Consider the following 26,628-nt stretch of genomic DNA (forward strand, 5'->3'; position numbering starts at 1 on the left):
AAGTTCCTAAGCATTGAGGGGAGGGCAGGAAGCTCCAGTCTTTGTTTGCTTAAACATTTATTTACTGGAATAGGTGTTCAAGGAATACTTTAGTTCTGTGAAACAACTGTTGAGACTTCGATTTTATAATTATACCACGATGAAAAAAATAAGGGAGACTATTGGGGAGGAGCTAAAGTTGCAGGGATGCAAACTACAGATAGAGGCATGTGAAGGAAACAAGGTTTCTTTCTTCTCTGTAGAGCAGCTTGTCAGTTTGACAAGTTTATGAGAGATGGTTCATAATTTCCAAAAATTTTCGGACTGAAGAAAATGGCCTCCTATTTTAAACTAGTTCAGTAGAAGTGGCTCACTAAAAGTCTCTTAAATTTCTGTGCCTTGAAAAATATTTGTAACTTGGCAAGGGCGATCACCTTAAGTTTAGGTGATTTTTGTCTTTCTGATGAAAGCCTAGACCTTATAAGTTTCTTACTATGTTCTCTGTATAGGATTTCAGTAATTAATAAATAGGTTTTTTGAGTATCCATCAGTCTAGAGCTATGCAACCTGAGTGGAATTTTTTTCTGGCAACTTCTCCTTGGTTACTGTACAGTGCAGCAGTTATCAGGTGTTGAAGCTGAAAGCAAGTTGGCATTTGACATCAAAGCAACATAGTAAAGGAAGGCATGAGTGTGTTGTGTTTTCCCAGTACTTCTCTATTTTCTGTCAAATAATTGAAAACAATGGATGAAATGTTTACCCTAACCCAGTAACAGAAAAAAAAAAGCTTATTACTGCTACCAGTTACCCCTTCATATGCACTAAAATCCAATAGTTAATTATCTATGACCAAATATTAGGGGGTTTTGGGTTTAAGGCCAAACCATGCAGCTTTATTGGCTTCCCATCATGGTCCTTAACTGCTGTCTGGGTGAGCAGTTCATTGGCTCATCTGAGCAATGCTTTGCTGACTGGCATAAATTTGGTGATTGGTCAGTTGAAGAGGGCAGATAGACTGTTATTTTCATGAAGGTTGTAGATAATTAATGTCTTGCATAATGCTGTCATCTCTTGCTGAAATTCACTAAGTCCAGAAGTTACTTGGTGAGGGACTAGGAGTAAACAGAAACAAAGAGTGAGCATGATCACCCTTAACTTGGTTTCTTTTTTTTCAGATAGGATACTAAACTAAAATATAAGTTATGCATGGAAGTAACATGGACAGTTTTAGTATCAATGCAAAGAAGTTGTCCAGTATAATGCATCTAAAAGTGAACTGCATTATGGAAATTATTTAGTTTTAAAAGTACTTAGTCTTCCATAGTGAGAGAAATGTATTGAACATCACACCTTTAATTTTGATTCTTAAAAGAATTGCTGAAAAATAAAAACAGCGAGAAACTACCAGTTTTAAGAGGGCTTGAAAGATGGGGGTCAAATTGTGACCTCAGTTTGATTTGCTTTAACTGTAATATTGGCTGCTACTAACAGTTTAAAAATCTTTGTTTGGGAATTGGCAGAAGATGGATGTCCCTGCCCACCCCCCCCCTTTTTTTTTAAATGAAATGGCCTCTATTTTGCACAAATTTATAGGAACTGTGAGGAGGCAGAAATGCCTGCAGATATCCTAGTTTCTTTTGATAAATTCATGTATTGTGTCAGGTACCATGCCTTAGATCAAAGGGGGTTTTCAGCTTTGAAAGAGACTTACCCTGGACAGAAATGGGAATGAGGATCTGTTCACAAGACAAGCTGGTAGTTGGTCATTCAGACTGAGAACTGATGCGGTGTTTTAAGGGAAGGCACACAAATTAGTTTCAGTGAGTATTCTTTGAGCCTGAAGCCTTCCTGAGTCAGAAATTAGGAAAAGTCTGGACCTACCTCAAAGCCAGAAGACAGGTTAAATTTTGATAAGAAATAATACCTTGAGTGTGGAACCTACTTTCAGATGACAGTCTGCTTTACCACATGCTGTGTGTCCCTTCATGTATTCCTTCTTTCTTTCCATCTGTTAAAGTACTTTTAATGTCTTACCAGAAAAAAAATTAATATATGTCAAGAAGACATATGTTTGCTAAATAGACATGTAATTGCTAAATTGTTTTGTATGCACCACAAAATACTCTTCAGTCTTTAGGAACTGGAATAGGCATAGTGAACTAAGCATAATTACCAAGTTTAATCTGACATCTTTTGTTCCCTATAATTATTTTAGGATTTTTTTTCCTTACTAGTTAATATATATTAAAGGTTGTTGTTTGGGTTAAATCTTGGAGAGACTTTGCAAAAAACCTTGTTAATTCGGTAGATAATTACACTTCTTTAATGTGTTTAATAATCTTGAAATATTTATAAAAATGCTTTTTTATCTGATATTCCACAGTACTTTCCTTGCATAATTATGGATGTTGGAACAAATTCTATGTTACGTACATGAGGAAATGGTTCCATAATTATACTAATGTTTGCATAATTAACAAGCTGCTTGCCAATTTTAACTGACAAATTCCAAGTTGCTTCTGCACGAAGGGAAAAAAAACCCATAAAAAAGGCAACTTCTGTTAGTTTTTCCTTTCATACTTCTTACAGGTGTTGAAACTATTTATTTCTAATTTGCAAGTGAATTTATGTGTTTTTTTCCTGATAGGCAGTGCTGTACAGATTTGGAGGGCTGGCTTCCTCCACCTATGCTCTGGGGCTGTTTTGGGGGGCTGCCCTCAAGCTCTGCCAACAAATCTCAGCCCTGGCTTGTACAATCCCCTGCTGCTTCTGCCACAGTTCTGGGCAGCTCTTCAGAAGTGACTGCCAATAGCACTGACTTTCTTCCAAGTGGTGCAGCAGTTTTCTGGTGCTCACAAATGGGGGCTGAGGAAAGACCACCAAAACTTATTTCCACTTGTGACCCAAGGCAAGGTTTGAACTCCAGTTTCCGCTGAAAAATGGCAAGTGTGCCATTGGCCTTCTGTACTGCTCAGCTGCACTGGTCTAATGCTTTACATTGCTACTGAGGAAAATGTTGATGTCTAAATAAAAGCTGAAAACACTGAGTCATTTTAAGATCCTGAAATTAAATGGTCGTAATAAAAACATGAAGGAGAATAGTTGACGTGGCACTTACAGAGTGAAAATGAAAGTGTATCTATGTGTGTATAAATGCATATTTGTTATTTCAATTTCTAAGTGGTCTTGTGTGTTTTCCTCACAGTATCTATATATATTTCATGCATAATTGTTTGTATTTAAAAACCCATATGCAGCATTCTTTCACTTTCATTTAAAACCTGTGAATCACAACAAAAATGCTGTGAGAACATCTAAGGTAGATAATTAAAATATAATTAAGTTTAAATGCCTTGGTGAAGGAATATAAAAATATTTAAATTCAACAGGCTAGTACATTTGCAGTTTTCTTTTATTAGGTGTGAAATCTAAGAATCCCCTGCCAACTCTTGAGGGCTCAATCCAGAATGTTGAATTGAAGTACTGCAGCACATCATTGGTCAAATGTGCCTCTGGGACCGTGGGATCAATAAAAATTTGTGCCAAAGCCCCAGGTATGTGCAGCTGGACCATGTAAAACTTTATTGCCTGTATAGGAGAATTGGCCTTGCTTTTTACAAGGGGAGTTACTGAAACAAGAATTTACTCATTGTTCCTATGAATCAGAGAGGGGTTTTTGTATTCTGTTTTGGGTTTTTTTTTTTTGTTATTATTATGTCATGATGATCCAGTCTTGCCTCAGTATAGTCAAATTTTACACTGAATAAAAAAATAGATTTTTTTTTCTGCTGAGACAAATACTAATCAGGAAGCATTCAAGATATCAGAAAAATCCAGAATACTTTCACTTAGCTTTATCCTTAGCATAATTTTGATGTATTTTCTTGATTGTTTAATGCCTCATTTTCCATTAATGCTACAGGTATGTATTTTGCTTGTAAAATTTTTGAGGACTGTTTTTTGTTTTTTTTTTTCACTTCTTTAATACACTTTTTCCTGAGGAGCATGTGGGAACTTATCAATGTCTATGATGTCTTTATGGATAAAAAGCAGCTAAGGTCAAGAACATTAAAAATTGAGTGTCTTTAAATTGAGTTCATATTGATGTTTAAGTAGATTATTTTACAAAATTGGGAAAGAAATTACTGCTTAAAGATAATCAATTACTTTATTTGAAATCCTCCTGGAAGTCAAGGCATTTACAGGATAAACATTAAGTAGATTGCCAAATAGTTTATGTGATGCTGCTCTTTCTATTTGCTCTTTTAATTCTGTATTTGCAAAATAAATTAATAGATGTTCTCTTTGGACTAGTGAATGTTTGTCTTGAAAATTTATCTTGTAACACTAAAAGCAGTAAGGAATCTGATTTTTATCTTAGGTGATGGTGGAAAAGAGAAGCTGATTCCTTTAATTCAAGGCCCTTCTGACACCAGAGACTTACACAGCAGTAAATGGCTCAATGAGAGTAGAAAGCCAGAATCTCTCTTAGCTCCAGATTTGGTAGCCTTTACAATCCAAATTCCACAGTATATGGACTACTGCCATAATTCTGGTAAGTACAAAACTCTTGTTAAGATGGTATCACATTACATTTCTCCTATCCAATGTGATTTTCAAAAGAGGGGCTTGATATAAAATGTGCCAAATGTCAAAGTATTTTCTACACACTGCACACATTATAACTTTAGCTCACTGTGAGACAAAAGAACTGAAAGCTGCATTTTGATTTATGTCTTCTTCAATAAGGAGTGCTTCATTCAATTTGATTGCCTTTTAAAATAATTATATGAAACTTTTGTAAACTTCAGGTGGAGGAAGGAGGAGAGGCGGGATCCATGTTGAAAATATGAGTTCCATTCTCTCTTCCTGGTACTGGGTTGGCCTTCTTATATAGAAGTTGACATACTGCATTCTATGTGGTTCATATAAATTTGCAGCATAATTTATTGTTAAGAATTTGTTTATCATAAAATTTGTTAACAATAAAAAATAATTTAAAAAATACTACAGGGCAGACATTCGACCTCATCAAATTTGGTGTTGTGGTGGCCTTAAATCAGAAGTTAATAATTGTGAGAGTTGTTTGGCTAAAATTAAGGGTGTTGTTGATTTTGTGGGCATAAATACTTTTACCTGACATTCTTATGGTTTCTGTGGTCTTTAAACAAAACATTGGTCTGTTTTAAGCAACACTGAAAATTTTTAAATATGGGTAGTTTAAAATAACTCACGTAGTTTGTGAAACCCATGGAACTGGGTTTTACTGTCAGTGTGGTGCTTCTTAAAAACATGCTTTCATGTTTTTCATGAGAGCTTATTCTATGGCCATGCTAGACATGGAATGAAAAATGGGGAAAACACAATCCAAAAAAGTATCTAGGTCAAGGAAAGTAAAAGAATTACCTGACCCCATTATTATGAAACACAGAAGTAACTTGAACACTTCAAGTCTGTTTTTTTTCTGTATTTTTTTTCCTGTGAAATGATTCTTGAATGACATTAGTCTGAAAAGTGACAGAGAATTTATTACCTTCATTGCAATTTTTATGTGCATATGTAAGCAACATTTGATTCTTACTCAGAGTAAATATTTGTAAGCACTTTGCACTCCAGCAGTTGTTGGGTTATTTTTTCAGTAATTGTACTTCTGTGTTTTTTGGATAGCATCATGTTGAAAATGTTTACAGCACTGTTATTATAACAATTATCTTCAGGTCCTGCTCGTAAAGCATTGCCAAAAAGCAGTTCATGATTCAATAATATCAGAATGTCAGATGAAGCTAAAATCTGTTGCACCTGTTGATTCACTTAAATACCTTTGAAATGTTCATAACACCAATATTTATTACTATGACGTATTGTCTCATTTCTTGCCTTTTCTAAGGATTTTTTTTGTTTAATTTTCTGATTTTTGTCTCAGTCTCTCAATTTTAATTTAAAGGCTCTGTGGATATCTGTACTGTACAATTACTGTGTTTGTTACAGGTCATAAGGATCACATACGTTTTTGCTCATCAGTATTAAAGATGGTCCAGTTAGATGGTTGGGAGTCCTTGATGGGTTGTGACAGGAGGTGCTTAATGAGAATTAAGGCATTGACAAATGAAGTGCTGGCCAGGCTCACATTCAGGGATTTTGAGATACAAAACATTTTTATTGTAATAAACTATTGTCTGTGGTACCTGTTTTGTTGATGAATATATTAAAAATGTGAAGATTTTAGAGTTGAAATTGTGCTGGACACTTCACCTGCCCCCTCAGCATCTCAGGAAAGTTGTAGTGATTCTGTGTACACAATGGCAGTCACTAACCTGCGTGTTTGAGCTCTAGCTCTGCTCCTCTAGGTCTGTCAAATGGCACCTGCAAGGAGTGACAAATGAGAGGAAAAATCTGACTGATTTGCTAAAGCTTTGGTCTCATTCAACAGGAAGAGTGGCATACTGCAAATGAATTAATTTTTATAACATAAATTAAACCAGGAGTAGTTAATGTTTAATTTGTCTCAGGTTCTATACAAAGGATCAGCAAAGCAAAAGCCTTTGCTTTCAAATACTTGCTGAAGAAAATGAGGCAATTTTAGTACAGGAGATATGGCTATCATTTTCATTATTACTGTGAAAATTACATGTAGGAAAAACATGAAGTGCTTTGAGAGCATAAAAATGCATTTGCCATCAGTTGCAGTCACTTCTGGGAGTTTAAGAAGCTATACTAGATAATTTCACAGGAAAAAACTCATCCCTTGGGAGTCAAAGGTTTTTTAAGCTGTATTACTGGAGGTGATTATGCAGTACTGAACTTGTTTGTGAAATTCTTCCTGATAATGTCGCATAGAGTGTTCTGTAGTAGGAATTTGGACTAATTAATTTGTTAAATTGAATGGAAAGCAACTTAATCAAAAATGAAAGCTGCTGTTGGGATATAAAATGTTAAGGAGGAGGTTGTGCAAATGGCATGAGATTCTTGAATAAATCAGGGCATGTTTACCTGGTGAACAGGGAGGGGACTGATCCTCCTCCTCTCTTTGTTGCATCAGCAACTACTGTCTTGTATCACTTGAACCATATGATCCAGGGTAATCAGGGTGGTTCTACATCTTCCTTTTACTGCTTATCTGTATGTGGCCCTGCAAAGTTAAAGGATGTGTTTACAATCTGAGGGATAGAGCATTTGACACAGTATCTTCCTTTTCACTATTTCACTTGTGCTGTTGAGAGGAAGAGGAAGAAGAATATGGTTCTAGCAGTACCATACTGCATGAGTACAACCATCAAAGGGCAAAGCTCTAAACTGCTTTCAAGAAGGGCAGCATTTAGAGCATGTGATGTGTAGCATCTACAGTGTACAACAAGTATAGAACAAGTGCATAAACTTATGATTGCTGGTCAGGAGTGTTTTACTGTTTGATCTATAAAGTGTCATTATTACATGGAAAACTGATCCACCTAGGGCAAAGGAAGTATCTAGGGACAAAGAATAGAAAAATGATTTTGTTTAGTCCTTAAATAGAAGTCTGAATGCTGTGATTTTAATTTTGGATACTTCGGTTGCATGAAAAACTGCCCCAGGTATCTCTATGGATAGTTGTAAAAATCAGTGAGTATGCTCCTCAGTCTTTCAACTGCAGTGTATAAATAAGTACAAGAGAGGAGATTATTCCATTACCCCAGGGCTTGGGAAGGTCTTCTCTGAAATAACCCTGGCTTTATTAACCCTGGGAGCAAGCTGCAGACCTTGTTTGTTTCACCTGGCCTTTGAGAGAAGAGGGAGATTTCAAAATGAATGCTGGTGTTAGCGGTTAATTATGAACAGCTGTTGAATAGATGAGGTGAGCTGATTAAGCTCTATTTGGTTTGCCATATTGAATAATTGGGAGTGTGTGCACAGCCAGTGTATGGACAGCTTTATTACAAATAAATCAAGAGGAACAAAAATAAAAAATACAATTTAAAAAGTTTTCCCTGAGATCAGCTAAAATAGTCAATAATGCAGCAGTGAAATTAGGGAGTATACAAAAGTGCTTGTATTAATATCATGTTCATATGTGTCATACACTCAGTGGAGCAAAGCAAGAGTGGGAAGGCTTCTCTAATTTGTCAAAGCTGCATAAAGTCTGAAGAGCAAACATTTTACCTTATAAAAGTTGGTGTTTCTTGTCTAAGTGATACGTTTCTCAAACTTCCAAAACCTCTAGAATTTTTTTCTTCTATCAGTGTTTTGATATAGGTAAGATCACTCCATTCACCCCCTTCCAACGCCAAGTGGAAAAAATAACTGAAGAAATGATATCTTCAAGTATGAAAAAATTGCCATAGAAGTTGTACCAGCAGGAACATAAACTTTTTTATTATTGTAAACAATCTGATTTTTATCTGTTAGAACTTAAATAAAAAGGAGTGAGAGATTAGAGACAAGTTTGGTTTTATGCACATACACCTACATATGCCCCCCAAATTCCCCTTTTTTGGAGTTAAAAAAGCATGTTATTGACATATTTTTAAATTTAGTTTTGTCTGCTTGCAATAGGGATATTAGTTTGAATTTTGAAGCTGAAACAATTATATATTTAAGTTCTCATCTAATTTAACTGAGTTCTTGTGGTAGTAAGTAAACAAGTGAAAAATCCTAGTAAAAGAGAATTCATAGTCTAATTTGAAGTATTTTGAAAAGATTTAACACAATGAATGAATAGAAATGGTTAGTATATTGGAGACAATTCGCATTTGTGGTTTGGACATAAATGTGTAAAAATTATACCCATCTATCTTATTACATTTCCTTTTCTCTCCCTGAGGATTTCACTATGTACTTTATCTGTAATTGTTGCCAGTTTTCTATCAAGTTCCCACTGGGCTTCTGGTGCAAAAAATCTTATCCTCTCGATGACAGAGCTTGCCTGAATGATTTCATGCTCTTAGCATTTTTGTTCACGGGAATTAGGGGGAGAATGTGACTGCAGCTGAACATAGCATCTATTTTTGTAATTTTGAAGTTTAGACTCTGTTATTGGAACTAAATGAAGAGATGCAGGTGTTCTCCAGTTCAAGTCCTTTGGGATTTTTTGATGGTAGATGCTTGAAAAGAAAATGCATGTGTTTCCAGAGTCAAACAGCAGCTGTGGACAAGGATTTATGTTTTTCTCAGAACTTTGGGATTTCAAAATGTTACATTTAATCACATACACAGAAAGGAGAGCAAATGTTAAAGATGTTACATATAAAACTAGGAGACTGATCTTTTTACCATACCAACTAGTTGTGGGAATAGAGGAACAAAGTGATCTTTAATCTTAATATGCACAATTTCAAAAGGATTATGATAGTTGCCAGGACTCTGGTCTTATGAGAACTGTGCTCAGGCAGTGCACAGCATTTATATCTTCTTAATTGCTTTTAAAATCTGGTTTATTCTTATATTTTTACTTGGAAAAATATGAATGTTAATAGTATGAGTTACTGAAAACACAGTATGCATGTAGGCTTACTTTGGAGGGTGGATTTAAATGCCATAAGTATACATTTTTAGAAAAAATTTTCTGGCAACGTCCTGTAGATTTCAAAATTTGATTTAAAATAGCAGTTCAACTGCCTGAACTGCAAGGCTATATTTGGAAGTTTTCTTTCTAACAGAATTTGTGGGCAGAAGTACTTTGTAGTAATGCAATTTCTCCCTCCCTTTCTCTCGTGATTTTGCAGTTAGTTGATTGTAGCAAACAAAATGTCTGACATCTTAAGTTTAGCTGAAATTGAGGTAAGAGCAGCAGATGGTGGTACCACTGAGCAATTCAGGAAGGGAGAATAGTGTGGGCAGGAGCAGGTTGGTAACAGTGATAAATGTCAAGTTAATTAATACCAAAGAAGAGAAAGTAAAGCCTCTTTTAACATTCACCAGTTTGTGTGTGCTCCATCCTCTGCCATTACCCTCACAACCTCAGTATTTTGTGAGCTACAACAGTGTTAAATATCAAATATTTTTCCAGGCTTGGATCACCACTGCATCTACTGTCTTAGAAAGATCCAGCATTTAGTACTTTCTCTAAGAGAGGAGTCAGCTTGTCCTCAAGTGCAGTCTGTGCCTCTGCTGGCTGCAATTGGAGATTTCATGTCCATGGGAGTAGCAGCAGGGAGGGATGTACTACACTATGCTAACTAGATTGGCTACTTCCAGGGAGTTGCATAAATCTGGCAACTGCCAGTAAGTTCTGGTTAAAGAAAGGTAATTGCACAATGCAGGAATAAGACAGCTTGTTCAACTTTCCCTCAAGTAATTCTGTAAATCCTCTTGGGGAAGAGGTGTTTTCATCTCTCTGATTATGTTGTGGTCAGTTTCTCTCAATATGCCATAAATCCTTCAGCAGTACATGTGTTCTAACATTCTGAGATTGTGACTAAATAGGATTCTGAGTTTTGTAAAATCTTACTTTAAAAACTGACTTTTTTAAAAAAGGTAAAAGGGGTAAAAACCTACCCTGTCATGCGAGTTGTTAGGAAGTTAGCCTCCGTAGTTGAGTTCCCTGAACTCTTTCAATCCTGACTGACTTTGAGATGTACTGGTCAGCTGCACTGTGGAAGTCAGGCAATATCTTTAGTCAAAGAAGCACTTTTTCCTTTTTTCCATTTTTTTTTTCTGAATAGAATCACTTAAGATTAGGAGTTTGGGTAAAATAAGAACAAAGCACTGTGAAGATGGGGACTCAACTCCAAATGGCAGGAGCCTTAAGCATTGCACTGGGAAATATGTGACTGAGGGGACTGGAAAGCCTGCATCTCCTCTGGATTTATAACTTTTTTTGTAACAACTCATTGTCTGACTCTTTCTTTTCTTTTAACTAAGGGATAACAGTGTAGGTAATGTAGTTGATCTTGTAGTTCTTGGGATAGGACTTTGAGCTTCAGTATTGGCAATTCAAGAGTTGAGCTCTTCAATGGTGGGGGTAGTAAGAGGTATGAAGGCTTTAAAGTACATAAAAGAAATCTCTCCACCTTCTCTTTAAACAGCTCATAACCTAGAAAATTCTGTAAAACTAATTAATAAGAAGTTGTTAAAAAGCCTTTTCTTTTTTAAAGTTTTAACTCATAAAATGTGTAGAAGTTAGGGAATGGCAGATATGAGATTTTTTTCTGCTACCTTTATTTTGTGTGTGTGCATGTGTGTTCCATTGGATTTCTGTTTGCTTTAAAATCTGGTGGCATCAAAGTGTTCCATATGGCCACCAAAGTCATATTTAACACTTCTGTTATTGAAAAAAATCTACATGTGGGTTCAAATGATAATTTCTATTTTCATCATGGTAGAGGCTGATGTATCCATGCTTCCTTTATGAAAATGCATTTACCTTTCCCTCTTATGGCATCTGGAAAAGCATTATTCAGCAAGGTGACTAGATACTTAATGTTGGTTTCAAGTGTTTTGAAAACATGACAGGTATAGGCTCTCAGCAATTGCTGACACATAGCTTTTGACATTGAAATCTGGTTTTAATTGAGAAAATATATGTTGGCCAGCATATTGGGATAGTTCCCTCCCATTTTGAAAAAACACCATGGGATCTTTAACTTCCATTTGGACACTTCCCAGACATGGTCATAAGGGACCGTAGCTGTTTATTTTCAAAAAGTGTTTAAACTGTTTCCAGGTTTTATAATTGAATTGTAGTGCTCTCACTGGCTCTTTAGTGATGTCAATGATTCATATAAGATGGCTACTTTTTTGTAATGAAATGCTAAATAGATATGACTGAAAATCAGTAGACTCTTGGTAGTAGTAAATGCATTTTGACTTGGTCAACTTCAGGTTAAGTTTTAGTAACAAGTAATTAAATAATATCATTGCACGTTTGATAAAAACAGTGTTAAATGAAGCATCTATTTTTAATGCAGAAATTATTTTATATAGAAATATATTTGTTCAAAATCTGAATGTTTTCAGTCATTTTCATGGTTCAGCTCTGTAGCAGTTAAAAAAAAAGCTACAGGTCATTCCCAAGATTCCAGTGTTCTGGTTTTAATACAAATGTACTAATAATCTCATTTTTCTGATTCAGGATGCAGTCAGAGTGAATATTCAGCCCTTTCTACCCAAACATTACTGTTCAGAAGCTCCCACAGGAATTCCTTCCTATGATGTTACCAATAGCCAGTTGTAGTCAGTAATTAAAGCTGGGCCTTTACCAAGTGACTGTAGAGCTGGTTTTATGTAGAAAGCAGCAGTTCACAGTCAGGATCAGGCAAAGCAGGTTAGAATTTTAATGGTATTTTATTTTTTTAATTCAACTAGATAACCTCTGTGATGACTTCCAGTCAAGTACAGTCTCCTATAGCTGACCAAACTGAAGTAATTTTGAACAGATGATCTTTAAGGTGTACAACTTTGGAAACATTTAAATTAGTTCTACTTTTTTCATGTGCTGTGAAGCTTCTCAAGGGGAGGCTCTATTGTTACCAGAAATCTGCAGCCTGTGTAAAATTAGTACTGCAGGAACTATTATTCACTTTTAATCTTCAGACCATTTAATCACTTCTGTGTTGTATGAGCTGATTTCATTTTTCCTGTGCACTCAAATAGAACTAATATGTTCTATTAGTTCTATTCATAATATGTACTTGTGTAAGGTGGCAGAAGTACTTAAAGTTGGTATTAGGAAATCAGTGCATTGTGAAACTTTTCAGTTCTAGTTAACAGCTAAAATGAGCTGACCTATAATAGGTGAGCCATTAATGTTGAGTATCTCCATAAAACAGGCTTTAAGTAAGCAAATTCAAACTCAAATGTGATATATTTGAGGTTATCCTGACATTCTCAGTATCACATGGAATGCTAAATCTATTTGAGAAATGCAGTGATAGGATTAGTGTGGATATATAGTTTAATTAAATAGCTAAATATTTTTAATTCTTAATTTTAATCTGATTTACACTCTTCAGTTGAGGACAAGGCATTTTGAAAAGGGAAAAAAACCCACATTTGTTTTCCAGAAGTCTGAAAGAGAAGATTCTAGGTGTTGCCCTGGTCTTGCAGCCATTTCAGTTAAGACAAACTTATGCCAGAGCAAAGTAATTTGATGACCTGACTTCTGAGTTTCTATCCAAACTCATTTGTGCTGCAAGTTGTTGATACCACTTTTAGCACAGCATATTAGTGTATGTTTTGGCTTTCCTAAGTGTTTTCCTAATTTCTGATGTATTTTCGAGGTCTGGAAAAAAAAGTGATTTTTTTTTTCCCCTCCAGGAGATTTAGAAAACTGTGTATTTGCAGAATAGCAAATAATTTTGGGGTTCTACTTGCTGAACATTTGAGAACATCTCATGTTATGCAATGAATGGATTCTCTGACAATGTGAATGGAAGGGGTGGGGAATTCCAAACATTTCAGCTCTTACAGTGAGAGTTTGCCTGCATCTACCAACTCTTATACATTTAGCCTGGGTTCCCCATCTGTCACTGTAGAGCTTCTGGGGCTGCTTGTCTGGGGTGTGGGCCAAGCTGAAGAAATATCTTTGGCTATCCTTCCTCATATCCAGGAATCTTGGACAAATAGACCACTGCCTTTGGGAAGGTTGACATGAAAGGAGTCAGACTGACCAGAGTTTGAGCCATGTCTTTTTGAATTTTAGTGTTTATAACTGTCATACCAGTGGAAAAAAGACCATGTTCTAATAATATGATACAAAAAAGAAATGAAAATAAAGTTTATTCAACTGTATAATTAATAATAAATATTCAAATTGATAATCTGATTAAACAAACAAGTGGCTGACTGCCTCTTCTTATCTCCTGCTGCCCTCAAAAGTACCTAAGTTTGTTTTACTTTTGGAATAAAAATAATTAAACCCTAAACAAATATTGTGTAAATACAATATAAAGTATAATATTAGAACTTCCCCTTTAAAGTGGGGAAAATAATGGAAATCTGGTAAATAGAAACAATACTTTGAAAATTAAGAGAAGATTTGATTGAGTATAAGAATTATTAAACAGAGTATCTGGCTCAGCATTAGTGAGCAGGGTTATGGAGCACATATGGTGATGCATCATCACTTTTAGACAGTATTCTCTTCTCTTCTGCATGTCCATAGATGTAATCAGTCAGATATCCTGTTTATGTAAAATTTGATAAAGCACATGCTTTATGCTTTGGGCTTTGTATGTATTATATGTACAGCATATTTCTTATTTTTAGTGTAACTATGTTCATGTTTGGTCATGTATTTAATAGAAATAAATTAATGAAATGAGAATTTGAATTCTCTTCTGTACTTTTGAGCTCTCTTATGTCCCTGCTGTCATAAGATAAAAGGAATTCATTATTGAGCAAGTCTTTCAGGTTGTTACATGAAGATTTGTACAAGAAAATGAAATATGTTCAAACTATCTTTATAGTATTTGAAAGATGTATTAGTCCAAGTCCTGGATTAATATTTTTCAGATAGTACAATTACTGCAAAACACTTCTTTCATATATATTTCATAGTAAATTCATTATTCAGTGATAAGTTTAACATTAACCTATTATGTTAAAAGTGTGGTTTTAAAGCAACTTTGGAAAATCTTACAGATAGAATGTAATTTTCTGAAACCAGATGTGTACTTTTAAGGGCACATATCAGTCCTTTATATCTAAACAAGTAAAATGAAACTTTAATGCAAGTTGCAGTCAGCTGATTAAATTATTTTTAATTACAAAATTAAATAGTTAAGACATATTTATATTTTTCAAACCAGGAATAATAAAATACAATAATCATAATACTAATTATGTTTAGTGTTCAGACTTTTATAATAATTTGAAGCCAATAATACTTGTTTTTTTTCTTCGCTGGTAACATAAGCAAAGTATAAGCCTGTGAAAAGGATGACTTAACACAACTGTTGATGCACTTCAACTGAAACATCTTTATCAAGTTAATACAAGAAGCAGTCATGCCCTACTTGAATTACTCATTTATAATGGCTGAGCAGCAGCCTGGATGTGGACTTTGAAATCCTGGGAAAATAAGATGCATGCATGCATCCAAATGTCTAGGGTCTTTAAAGCAGCTGTAAAATGTTGAAGTGAGATGTCAACTACTAGCTGTTGTCTACAGTTTTAGTCTGAGGGGAGGTGTGATCGTTTAATTGCTAACCAAATTTAATATTATTATAGTCATTATATCCTCAGTTCAAAACTTTTTATTTTCTAGAGCCATTTAAACTGAAGAATCAGAATATTTGTCTGCTTTTTTGCACACTTTTATTGCACAGATTATTCCAACCTTGTTCCAAGATCTTACTTGCTTTGTTAAGATACATACATTTTTCACTAACTTATATTGTGCTTGTAATGAGGAAATAATAATCCCAAAGATGTGTAAAGTATCAAAATAAGGCATATGTGTGGCTAGCAATTCCAAAAATGCTACCTTTGTGCTCAGAAAGGACTTAAGAGTATAATAGCTGGTAAAAACCATATATTAAAAGGATTTCTGTCTCTTTGCACTGGTGGCATGTCGCTGTTTGCACAGTCTTTTGCAGATGATGGCATTGCCAGGTTCTTTGTCTTCACAGCTTGATTTCAAGTTTTCTTTGAAAAGAAAGACATATAGGAAGTTTACTGTTCAGCTTTAATTTTTCTTCAGATTCTTGCACAATTCCAAAGGGTGTGCATCCCGTTATACTTGAATCAGCGTTTTTTCATTAGAAGTGCCAGATGTTTTTCTAGTATCCTCCCACTTCCCAAGTAACCAGTATGGAAGTAAACACTCTTCTTTTACTGCAGGAATTGTAGAAGTTCCTGTGACAAGAAGTCAGTGAGAGCATGAACATCCAGTTTTGCATGTTGGAACATGAGTCAGGCAGTGTGAACTTCATGTTGCGCTTTGGAGGCAGGCAATCAAGTCCACGTTGTATCTATCCAGGGATGTTCATAATAAACTCATAGCAGTTGGTGAGACTGCAAGGGTGATAATTAAGGATCGCTCAGGAATTGGTCAAGGAGATTTTTCCTTCTTTCTTTTACAAGTAGAATTGAGATAACTTGTACTTTGTCTCTTTCCTGGAAAAATCACTGTCTCAAAATCATGATGGAAGGAGGATTGTTTTCTACACAATGGCAGCAAATTAGGCTCCCAACTCAGATTGTGCCTTCCTTCCTGGTACTGGGAAAAAGGAGAGGTGAAAATAATCCACCCTAAAGGTAGAAATAGGTTGGGTAAAAGTCTTCACTCATAGTTTTTCCGAGGCAGCCCTAGTAGAGTTATTTGGTATAGCTCTTATGAATAAAAGAGCTTTAAACTAGATTTGAAGGAGGAAAGCAAATAAAACCAGCTTACTACAGGTAATCCTGGGGGGAGTATGCCACTGTCTGAGGGATGCTGTGGTAGCAAGGTCCTTTGGTCTGCCTCCTAAGTGGAGGTTGGGGAAGGAAAGCAAAGACACAAGGGTTACTGAGTTTTTAGAAACCAAGGAAGCACCTGAGAATGGTTACATAGGAACTAGGGCTTGTCGTCCCCAGAAGGCTGTAATGGATATTCCAACTGAGGTGCATTTGTACCAATGCATTCAGCATGGGCGTCAAGCAGGAGGAGCTGGAAGCCTTTGTGCAGCAGGAAAACTATGACATTGTTGCCATCATGGAAGTATGGCAGAATGACTTGCACAACTGGGCTGCTGCAGTGGATTGCCATAAACACTTCACAAAGGATAGTCAAGGAAGGAAAAATGTTGGAATAGCTCTGGATATTGGGGAGTGTTTTGATTGTCTGGAGCTTAATGATGGTGACAGCAGGGTGAGTGTTTATTTTAGAGTCAGAGAGAAGGACAACAAGGCTTTGGTGGGAGTTTGCTAAACACCTACCAAGCAGAATTAAGAGGCAGATAAAATATTCTGTTAGTGGCTGGGGAAAGTCTCACAGTTTCTGGCCCTTGTTCTCATGGGGGTCTTCAGCTTATCAGATGTCTTCTGGAAATGCAATTCATTGAAGAAGAAACAGCCTAGGAGGTTCCTGGAGTGTGGAAGTCTACTTCTTGACATAGCTGATGAGTAAGCAAACTATGGAAAGCACAGGCTGGACCTGTTGTTTGTGAGCAGGGATGGGCTGGTGGGTGATGCGGTGGTTGAAGGCCTCTTGGGCCAGTAATCATGAAATGGCAGAATTTTTGGTTCTTGAAGAAGTAAGGGGAGTGAGGTAGCAGCAGATCTGCTATGTTGGACTTCCAAGAGCATACTTTGGCTTGCTAAGGAGACTGATTGAAAAAGAGTTCCTTGGGAGGCAACCCATAGGCACAAAGGAATTCAGGAAGGCTGGACATAATTTAAAAAGGAAATCTTAAAGGTATAGCAGACTGTACCCATGAGCTGAGAAAGATGAGCTGACGGAGAAGTGTCTGACATGGGTGAACAGAAAACTTCGGCTGAAAATCAGGAAAAAAAGAGGAACTCATGACCTTTGGAAGCTCATGACCCTGGAGCTCAACCCTTTGGAAGAAGGGCTGGAAAACTCACAAGCACTGCAAGGATGTTGTGAAGTAATGAAGGGGGAGAATTAGAGGGCCAAAGCCCAATTAGAACTTAATCTAGTTACTGCCATGAAAGACAATGAAAAATGTTTCTGTAAATACATCAGCAACAAAATGTGTTCTTGGACGCAGGGGCAAACATGATGGCAAAAGATGAGGAAAAAGCTGCGTTACTTAATGCCTTAATGCCTCAGTCTTTAATGACAAGACCGGTTGTTCTTTAGGTACCTAGCCCCCTGATCTGGAAGACCGGGTTGGGAACAGAATGGAGGCCCCATAATCTAAGGGGAAATGGTCAATGACCTCCCATACAATTTAGACATACACAAGTCTGTGGAGCTAGATGACGTCCATCCAAGGGTGCTGGGAGAGCTGGCAGAAGAGCTCACTGAGGCATCTTCAACCATTTACCAGTGGTCCTGGCTAACTGGGGAAGGTCCCAAGTTAGCCTGGGAATTGGCAGTAGTGACCCCCATCTACAAGAAAGGCCAGAAGGAAGATTTGAGGAACTACAGGCCTGTTATCCTGACCTTGGTGCTGGGGAATGTTGTGCAGCAGATCATCTTGAGTATCATCATATTGCACGTGCAGGACAACCAAAGGGATCAGGTCCAGCCAGTGTGAGATCAGGAGAGGCAGGTCCTGCTTGTCTGACCTGGTCTCCTTCAGTGACAGGGTGACTGCCTAATAAGTGAGAGAAAGGCTGTGAATGTTGTCTACCTGTGTGTTAGTAAAGCCTTCGAAACAATTTTTCGTAGCACACTTTTGGAGAAACTGGTTTTTCATGGTGTAGATGGGTGTATTCTTTACTAGGTGGGATACTGGCTGATTGGCCAGGCCCTGAGAGTGGTGGTGAATAGAACTAAATCCATTTGGTTACCAATCACTAATGGGGTTCCCCAGGGCTTAGTGCTATCCATGATGTAGACAAGGGGAGTGCACCTTTAGTCATTTTGCAGTGGACATCAAGTTAGGTAGACGTGTTGATCTGCTGGACAGTGGGAAGGTCTGCAGAGGCATCTGGACAGGCTGGATTGATGGGCTGAGACCAACAGTCTGAGGTTAGACAAGGCAAAATGGTGTGTTCTGCACTTGTGTCACAACACCACCATGCAGTGCTACAGACTTGGGCAGAGTGGCTGGAAAATGGCACTGTGGAAAAGGACCTGGGCATGCTGGTCAGCAGTGGCTGAATGTCAGCCAGTACATGCCCAGATTGCCAAGAAGACCAGTGGCATTCTCTGACCTGTGTTAGGAATAGTGTGGCCAGCAGGACCAGGGTGGTGCCCCCCCGTACTGGGCACTGGTGAGGCCACATCTCAAGTGCTGTGTCCAGTTCTGGGCCCCTTAATTCAGGAAGGACATTGAGGGGCTGGAGCGAGGCCTGAGAAAGGAAACAGAGCTGGTGAAAGGTCTAAAGAATAAGTCATAGGTAGGAGCAGATGAAGCAGCTGGGGTTGTTAGGCCTGGAGAAGAGGAGGCTCAGGAGAGACCTTAATTTTCTCGAGAACTGCCTGAAAGGAGTTTGTAGCTGGGTGGGGGCTGATCTCTTCTCCCAAGTGACAAGCAATAGGACAAGAGGAAATGGCTTCAAGTTGTGCTAGAGGACATTTCATTTGGCTATTAGGAAAAATTTATTCACTGGAAAGGTGGTCAGGCATTGGAATAGGCTTCCCAGGGAAGTGGTTGTGTCACTGTCCCCGACAGCGTTAAATAGACATCTAGATGTGGTATTTAGGGACATGGTTTAGTGGTGGACTTGCCAGTACCAGGTTGATGGTTGAACTCTGACCTTTAAAACCTTTTCCAACCTAAACAACTCTATGATTCTATATAACCAGGGAGAGCAATATTTTATCTTACACACTTGTGTAAAGTGGAGCATTTTGGATAGGTTTGCATTGCTATTTTCTACTGAGGTTCTCTGTTGGGCTGCTGCAAGAGTATGGTGGAGGGATGTTTGCAGTAAGAATGCACCAACCCTTGTAGCCTTTACTGTGGCTTGGTTCTGTTTGGATTTAGCCACCACAGTTTTTCACCCCTTCTCAAATGGGAGCTGCTCAGCTAGCTCGTGTGAAAGGTTTCTCTATTTTGAGATGTGAATTAAATTACTCCAGAACACTTGTTCGTAAGAGCAAAGAAATTGGTAATTAGGAAGCATAGATGTACAAAAATAGCATGAGGTAATGCTAAGGGAACAAGATGTTTTTCATTCATTTTCTGTGAGGTCCCCCCACAGTGAAACACTTGCAAATGAATGCTGCTATACTGGAAACTAGTACAAATCAGATTCAGTAACAGCAGCATTTTGGACCTGGCTTTGAGGAAATAAAGCAACATCCGAGTTCCTGCCATGTTTACCGATGGGGGGCAAGCAAAGTTCTTCCACTTCTGTGTAGTAGAGGTACCTCTGCATGTTCCTTTTCCTTAATTCTTTGCTAAGGGTGGTTGTCAGCTCATACACAGCAGTCAGCATGGAGGACTGCTGTTTTTGTGTTCCATAAGTCTCTCTTTGTGTGTGACCCAGTCTCTGTGGATGGTTGGTTAGGCTTCACTCCTCACAGGGCTGTGACTCTCACCAGCACTGGAACATTAGAAGCCTTTCTATGATTGCTGCTTCAGAGAAATAGAAACAGTGTAGTAAATAATAATAACAACAACAATTAACTAGTAAAACCATGAAACTAACCCAGCTTGCAGTCCTACTTATTTCCATTTTTTCAGAGAATTTTATTTGCTTCCTTGGGAGACAAAGGAAGCAAATAAAATTCCTCTTCTTATCCTTCATTTCCTAAACTGGAATTCCACAATAAGAATTTGGAAGAGCCAGGGTCAATTTTTTAATTAGGGTTGGGAAAAGTGGGAATATATACTTACCAGACAGCCAGTATAATTTTCCTAAACATTTTCATGTTTAGCTATACATGTATATAAGAAGAGAACAAAATATTTGTTCTCATTGTATCTGTGAATAAGATAATCTGAGTATTGTTGAGATTTGGGAGGAAAGCTTAGAAAACTGATGGTGTAGTCCATGGTACATTGTGTGACTTAGCCCTATAAATATCTTGTAGAGCTGCATTTTAAGAGAAAATATAAATCTTTTTAGCTCTAGATGTTCTTGTTTCCCAGAGGATTACTAGCGGAACAGGAGGACAATTTCTTTAATTCCTTTATCCATAAGTCAGTCCCTTTGGAAAATCTCCAGTTGGTTCTTCATACCCCTGGAAGAATGCTAGCTAAACACTTGTTGTTTTTTGACAAATTCTACCTATTTGCTGTCAGTACCAGGACAACGTGATCGATATTTTTTTAGGGAAATGCAGACAAACTCTCCTTAATATATGTGGGATAGAAAATAGAGTATGCATATAAATACCTATGTATCTATATGTGTGTATATAAGATATGTATTTTAGTATAAATGTGTAGTTAGTTTTTCCTGTTACTTTCCAGTAATTTTCCTGCACAGGATAGGATAATAATAAAATATTTTACAATCTCATAGCTTTTTCTTACTTCTTTTAGGAACTCCACCTGGCCTTGTCCTATCATGACTGTTTGACATGTGCAGCACTCCTAAATGAACTTTGCCTTCCAAATTATCTTTTGCATAATAGATCTTTTAGTTTATATTAACCAGCATCAATGCTATCAGCAAAACTTTAGAGAAAATCAGTATTTTTAGCATAATACGGCTTTTTTACTAAATTCTTCCTGTGCTTTTACAAATTAAATTATCTTCCAAACACATAGGCTACAGCCTAAAAAAGTTCATGTTATCCCACTAGAAATTTTAAACAAAAGCTATTGTATGGCAACTTGAAATATATCCAAGGCAGCTAGCATTGCTGCTTTTAGTAGTTTCAAAATAGCATTACACCGACTTAGAACAGCAGAATGTGTCTTGCATGTCAGTGTGCCAGTGCAAATAATATTCAGACTTTCTACTATGTTTCTTCTGTGAAGTGCAGTTTAATATTTAGTTGCTGATAGTGTCCATTATTATTGTTATGCTTTAGATCAAGGAAAAGATAAAATAGTCTGAATTACAAAGCATCCAATGCCTTGAATTTTCTGCCCAAGGAATAACAAAAAGTAGCAGGCTGAAGTTCAAATTTATATGGTGAATAAGTTTGAGTAGTTTTCTGTGCCATTAGTGGAACAAATTAAACTTTTGCTGCTTGAGTGCATATACCTAAACAGTGTAGTGTGGGAGGATTATCAGCCAGTAAGTCTTATTGGTTTATTGGCAGTAGAGCAGATTTAAACGAAATTTTCCCATGGCAGAGGTACTGTATCGGTGATCCCAGAAGTTTTCCTAAGAAATTTATGAAGTGGTATGAAAGTAAATTACTGAAGAGCCATCAAAGCAAGTATGTTATTAATTGACAATTTATTGACTTCATCCTTACTGCTAGTAAAAGGAGAAAAAAAAAAAGGATTAGGATTCCCAGTACACTTTGAAAGCTGCGTGAGGTCTTTTGTACGACATTTCAGTTAACCTGTAATTAATTAACTTAATTAAACAAATATTAGTAAAAGAGTAAAAGCACACTTATTCTGATGGATCTATAAAAATAGTCATAAGATCAATGTAAATAAGTAATGGAAAGTGTGAATCTGGGTCTGGTTAGGGCAGAGTGTAACACCCATTTTCTTTGATCTTTTGAGAAACTTAGTCCTTGCTCAAGGAAATCTCTCATAAACATCACTGACTAATTGCTAAAGGACTGCTGGGTCTTTACCCTTCAGCTTATGGTCAAAAATAGATTGCTGTTTATTATACTGGACCATTTTTTTTGTGCCTAGCTTCAATACACTTAATTCAAACAGATTGCAACTTGATTTTGTTGTTTATTATTTTGCCTATATTAAAGGAGTAGGATAGTGATTACAATAGAAAGAAGTGATTTTCTATTAATTCCAATTTCTTCTATTAACTTGCTGCTTTTGGCTAATTATTTAACTTCTTTGTGTATCATTTAATCTGCAAAAATATGTGTTACCATCCATGTGAAATGCTATGGGACATGCTGTAAGAATATTTTCAGCCTTTTAGTTTGAGGGTGTTATGCTAAGACTGGAGTGTTGTAGTGATAGTAGTTAGGTATTAGTGAGCATGCTGTAGGTCTCGTAAACATCTAATATTTGAAATGGGAATTTAAGACTCTACTGATATTTGGAAGTGGAGGTCTCCTTAAACTTAAAATAAAAATCGAAAGGTGTTCTTTCCAGATCATTCATGCACATTTTAAATTTATAACTTTTTTTAATGTCACTCTGAATTAAGACATGCAGATTTAATGACGGAAATATTTTTCTTATTTCTGATAATTCATAAAGCCTACTGAAAATACTTGAATTCTCTCATTTTCTGCCTCTTTCTTATACCCGTGGACTTTTTCTGTTGCATTCAATGGCTGATAAATTGTTTGCCAAGTAGGAGGGAGAATGCTTGACTTTGACTCACGGTTTAATTTCTTGAGAAAGTGCCATTCTGTGCAGTGTGTCCACAATAGAAGCTATTACAGAATATTTTTCTTTGCTGTCAGGTTTTTGGCCAATTTGCCCATGAAAGCAGTCTCCTGGAAATCTGCTTAATCAGTAATACTGTTTTGAAAACAAACATTTTGTAAAAATCTGTCCTTTTTCATTAACAGCTGCAAACATTATAAATAAATCTAAGTCTTTTTTTTTTTCACTCACACATGATATGCTTCCCTTCTTTGATATTGTCAGTTTTACCTACTTTGTTCATGGTACTTCAACTTTGATCTGGGCTAATTGCCATTAAATTCACACCACTCACTGACTTGGCAAGCCAGAGCAAGTTAATGCTATTCATCATCAGGAGAGCAGTTACTTTCTTCTGTCCCCTCTGGGCATGTGCTTGTTTGTTTAACTGCAAAATGATTTGAGCAGTTTTACATATGCTGCTCATACATTTTCCATATTAAAGTCAATAGCACAGCAGAATTCTACAACTAAAGGTTTTTAAATATGTTTATTCCTTAAGACATGGGTATATTTAAAGTTTTTTGGTTTTATTTTCCTTGCTGCTTCAGATTATGCTGCTGTTTCTGTCCTGCAGTGAGATTTCACAGGAGGTATTTGGAGCTTGTCCTTGGGTCAAGGAAGGATTTTGGTCTGTTGGTGCTTCTTTGCTTTCCAGAATACAGATTGCTTTTGCCTGCTGAAACTATGTAAATACATTTAAATTAGACGAATACAGGCCTTTTTCCCCCTCTTAAATGTCACAGGCTGTCTGATCTTGGGAGAGGAAAAGACAGAATCTCCCCAGTCAATGTCTGTCTTTGGCTTGCTCATTGTCTTTGCTGGGCTGATGTGGTAACTTCTGGGTACTGCGTAATTTACCAGTGGTAATGCTGATAGGAAGGCATTAGTTTATTAAATAAGCATATTTATTAATTTCAAGCATTTAAAAATATTAAAATTATATTTTTAATAATAAATAGTCCTGATGAAGCAAGTATATTGTATAAATTTCAAATCTGTATAGATTTCAGAACTTGGATTTTTTTCTCCAAAACGTGGAGAATTGCATTCAGTGGAAAGTAGGACAGTGGTTATTTTTAAACCTGTAGTCTGGTACTACCCTCAAGAATCAGCTATTGACCAATAATAGTTCCTCTTCCCACAGAATGTAATTATTTGAGGCAAGGTGTAGCATCTAACACATTAATAATAAGATGAGAATAAATAAAAAGCATGAAGTACGTTTTTATAATATGAGGTGTTAAGTGGACTCAGTTTGAAACTGATGAAAAACTTGTTCAGCAGCATTATTGCTAAATCCTCCTGAAGGCAGCTTGGGAGATAATAATAGTAGTTCAAGCCTTTGCTGGTGTGTCTCTTGAATCTTTCATAACTTTTTGACCTTCATTAATAATAAGTTTTCTGCACTCTGTAAATAATCCTTTTGACATAATCACCTCTGTTTAAAAAAAGAGGGGGAAGTACATTTAAAAATTCAGAACATATTTTTGATTGTAGAAAAAATGTAACAATGTTGCTTACTGCTCCCCTCCCATTCAAATTGAAATTTCTGATTTGATCAAAATTATTTGATTTGTGTTTTTTTTTTTCTTTTTTTTTTAAATGAACATCTGTTCTTTGAGTTATTTTGATTTTGTTTTGGTTACTTATTATTCATTATTTTCAGTTACTGGATTTCTAGTGTTTTTCAGTGTCTGCCTTAAGCCTGCAAAATTAATGTTATTCTTTCTGGAATATTCCTTCAATTTGCTTATACTGCAATAAATGCTTTACATCATTGTGTGAAACTATTGAAATGTCTCCTGAAAATTTGTATGAGTCTTGATAATGAAGATAATTAAATCTTTATTTCTTCAGGTCAAATAAATAATTAATAAAATGGAAAGGGGAGAAATGTGATCACTAGTGTGACAGAAGAAATGAAGGATAAAACTGAATTTGCAATAGGGCCAAGCAAAAGTAATTGGGCAGCAATTCTCAATTGAGAAGTACTGAAAAGCAGCAGTGTTGTTGGGAGCTGCATTCAGCTCAGTGCTGTCATTCTCTGTTTGTGGGATAAATGTGAGGGTATGGTACCTGGCCCACTTCTGTTTTCTGGATAGCAGCAATCACAAGAATCGGTTTTAACAGAAATGCTTTGTGGTGCCATCATTGTTTGAACAAGTCCATACTGGAGCAGATTGCCTGTCAAGTGCAGGGTGACAATCAAAGCAGAGCTCAGCCAGGTGCCAGAAGCAATGCAGGCAACTGTGGAAGTATCACCCTCACTTGCACTGACTCGTTCTCTTCCTTCTTACATCCCACACTTAGAAGAAAAAAAATGATGCTCACAACAGTTCTGTCAGGTGGATATGTTGGAAATTGTGGTGTGAGAGCATGAATAGTAGCCTTAATGTTTAAAGATTTCAAACTACTGTGCAGATGTTGTGTTCAGGATTGTTTTGAGTCCTTAGGGTCCTTCATCTCATTTTGGAATGATGTAGTATAAAAGCTTGTTGTTTGTTTAGTTTGGTTTTTCTGATACAGTTTTCCCATAAGACTCATATTAATGTTCAGGAAGCAAGATTTAAATAAGAGACTGTTTCTTGTTTTAGTTAAGTTTGAGTTCTTTCTCTAGAAGAATAAAATGTGATGTGAGGCAGTTAAATACAATAAAAACTGAAATAAGCTATCCAAGCTGAACTCACTGGACCACCCAGGTCTTGGACCACCCAAGGGACCAACAACAAGCAGTTGCCTGAAAGAGATGGCCTTTTACTGGAGGTCGAGCAAGTTGTATTGCAGACCTTGGATATATTTGGTACTGATTTCTTAATGCAGTTGGCTGCCTACTGAAGATGGTCCTTATTCTAAGTTCCCACTGTATCAGTAATGTCCCTATAAAAATGGCATTTCTTATTTACTTCTGACATTAACAGGTTTTTTTTTTTTGGTCATTTTAGGACAAAAGTGAAAGTAGCAGCTTAGTAATGTGTTGCTACTAAGTAGAGATTTTTGGTTACTATAGAGTTGTGTAGTGTCACATATAAATAAGATTTTTGACTGGGGGATATGGTAAGGTTTGCAATGAGAATTAAATTGGAAGCACTCAGGTAAATAATTCTTGCTTGAACCACGTTCAGTATGCTTCTATTCATGAGAAAAGGTACAATATCAACTAGCTAATTCAGCATTAGAATTGCTGTGTTCCTAAGCTTAAATGGCCTTTGGAAAATGTAGAAAATCTTAGCTGGAAATCATTCCAAGGGGCAGGTTTTGTCCTTAAATACACAGTAAAATGATGTATAGGTGTGTGTAAATATTTTCTGTTTGTAATTTCAAGATGGTTTTCCACTGTATTATTTTTTAAATTTGTTGGATGAAGTGTAAATCAACCACCCCAAATCAACTTTTTTCTATGCATGCTTTTGCAGCAATAGTTTTATTTTAGTGATTGTAACTTAAAGTTAGAAAGGATACAAGGAGGGTTTGCTGAGACGTAATTAACTGTTATGAGAGTTAAAAATCTCTCCATCATATATTAGTAAAATCTTATATTCCTATAATCTGGTTTTAGTAGATAGAGAAAATTTTTAAAAGTTTTACAGCTGTATCTTGTGCAAAGCTTCTATTAAGTATATGGCTTTATTTATTT

At 36.5% G+C, this 26,628-nt stretch overlaps 2 protein-coding genes across 9 annotated transcripts in view; one reads left to right on the forward strand and one right to left on the reverse strand.

The window, feature by feature from the left end:
* VPS13B (vacuolar protein sorting 13 homolog B) overlaps nucleotides 1-26,628 on the forward strand; it is a 430,054-nt gene that overhangs the window by 131,658 nt on the left and 271,768 nt on the right. For all 8 annotated transcript variants that reach the window (XR_007776824.1, XM_018912403.3, XM_030234395.2 and 5 more), the window contains 2 exons: nucleotides 3,399-3,533; nucleotides 4,361-4,534. Coding sequence is in view for 7 of the 8 variants with exons in the window: in XM_018912403.3 (XP_018767948.2) it covers nucleotides 3,399-3,533; nucleotides 4,361-4,534 (309 nt within the window). In the remaining variant the exon portion in view is untranslated. The remainder of the gene's footprint in view (nucleotides 1-3,398; nucleotides 3,534-4,360; nucleotides 4,535-26,628) is intronic.
* PABPC1 (poly(A) binding protein cytoplasmic 1) overlaps nucleotides 1-26,628 on the reverse strand; it is a 688,709-nt gene that overhangs the window by 44,877 nt on the left and 617,204 nt on the right. The window lies entirely within an intron of this gene.

Source organism: Serinus canaria, chromosome 2 (assembly GCF_022539315.1).
Source record: "Serinus canaria isolate serCan28SL12 chromosome 2, serCan2020, whole genome shotgun sequence".
In the NCBI taxonomy this organism is placed as follows: domain Eukaryota; kingdom Metazoa; phylum Chordata; class Aves; order Passeriformes; family Fringillidae; genus Serinus; species Serinus canaria.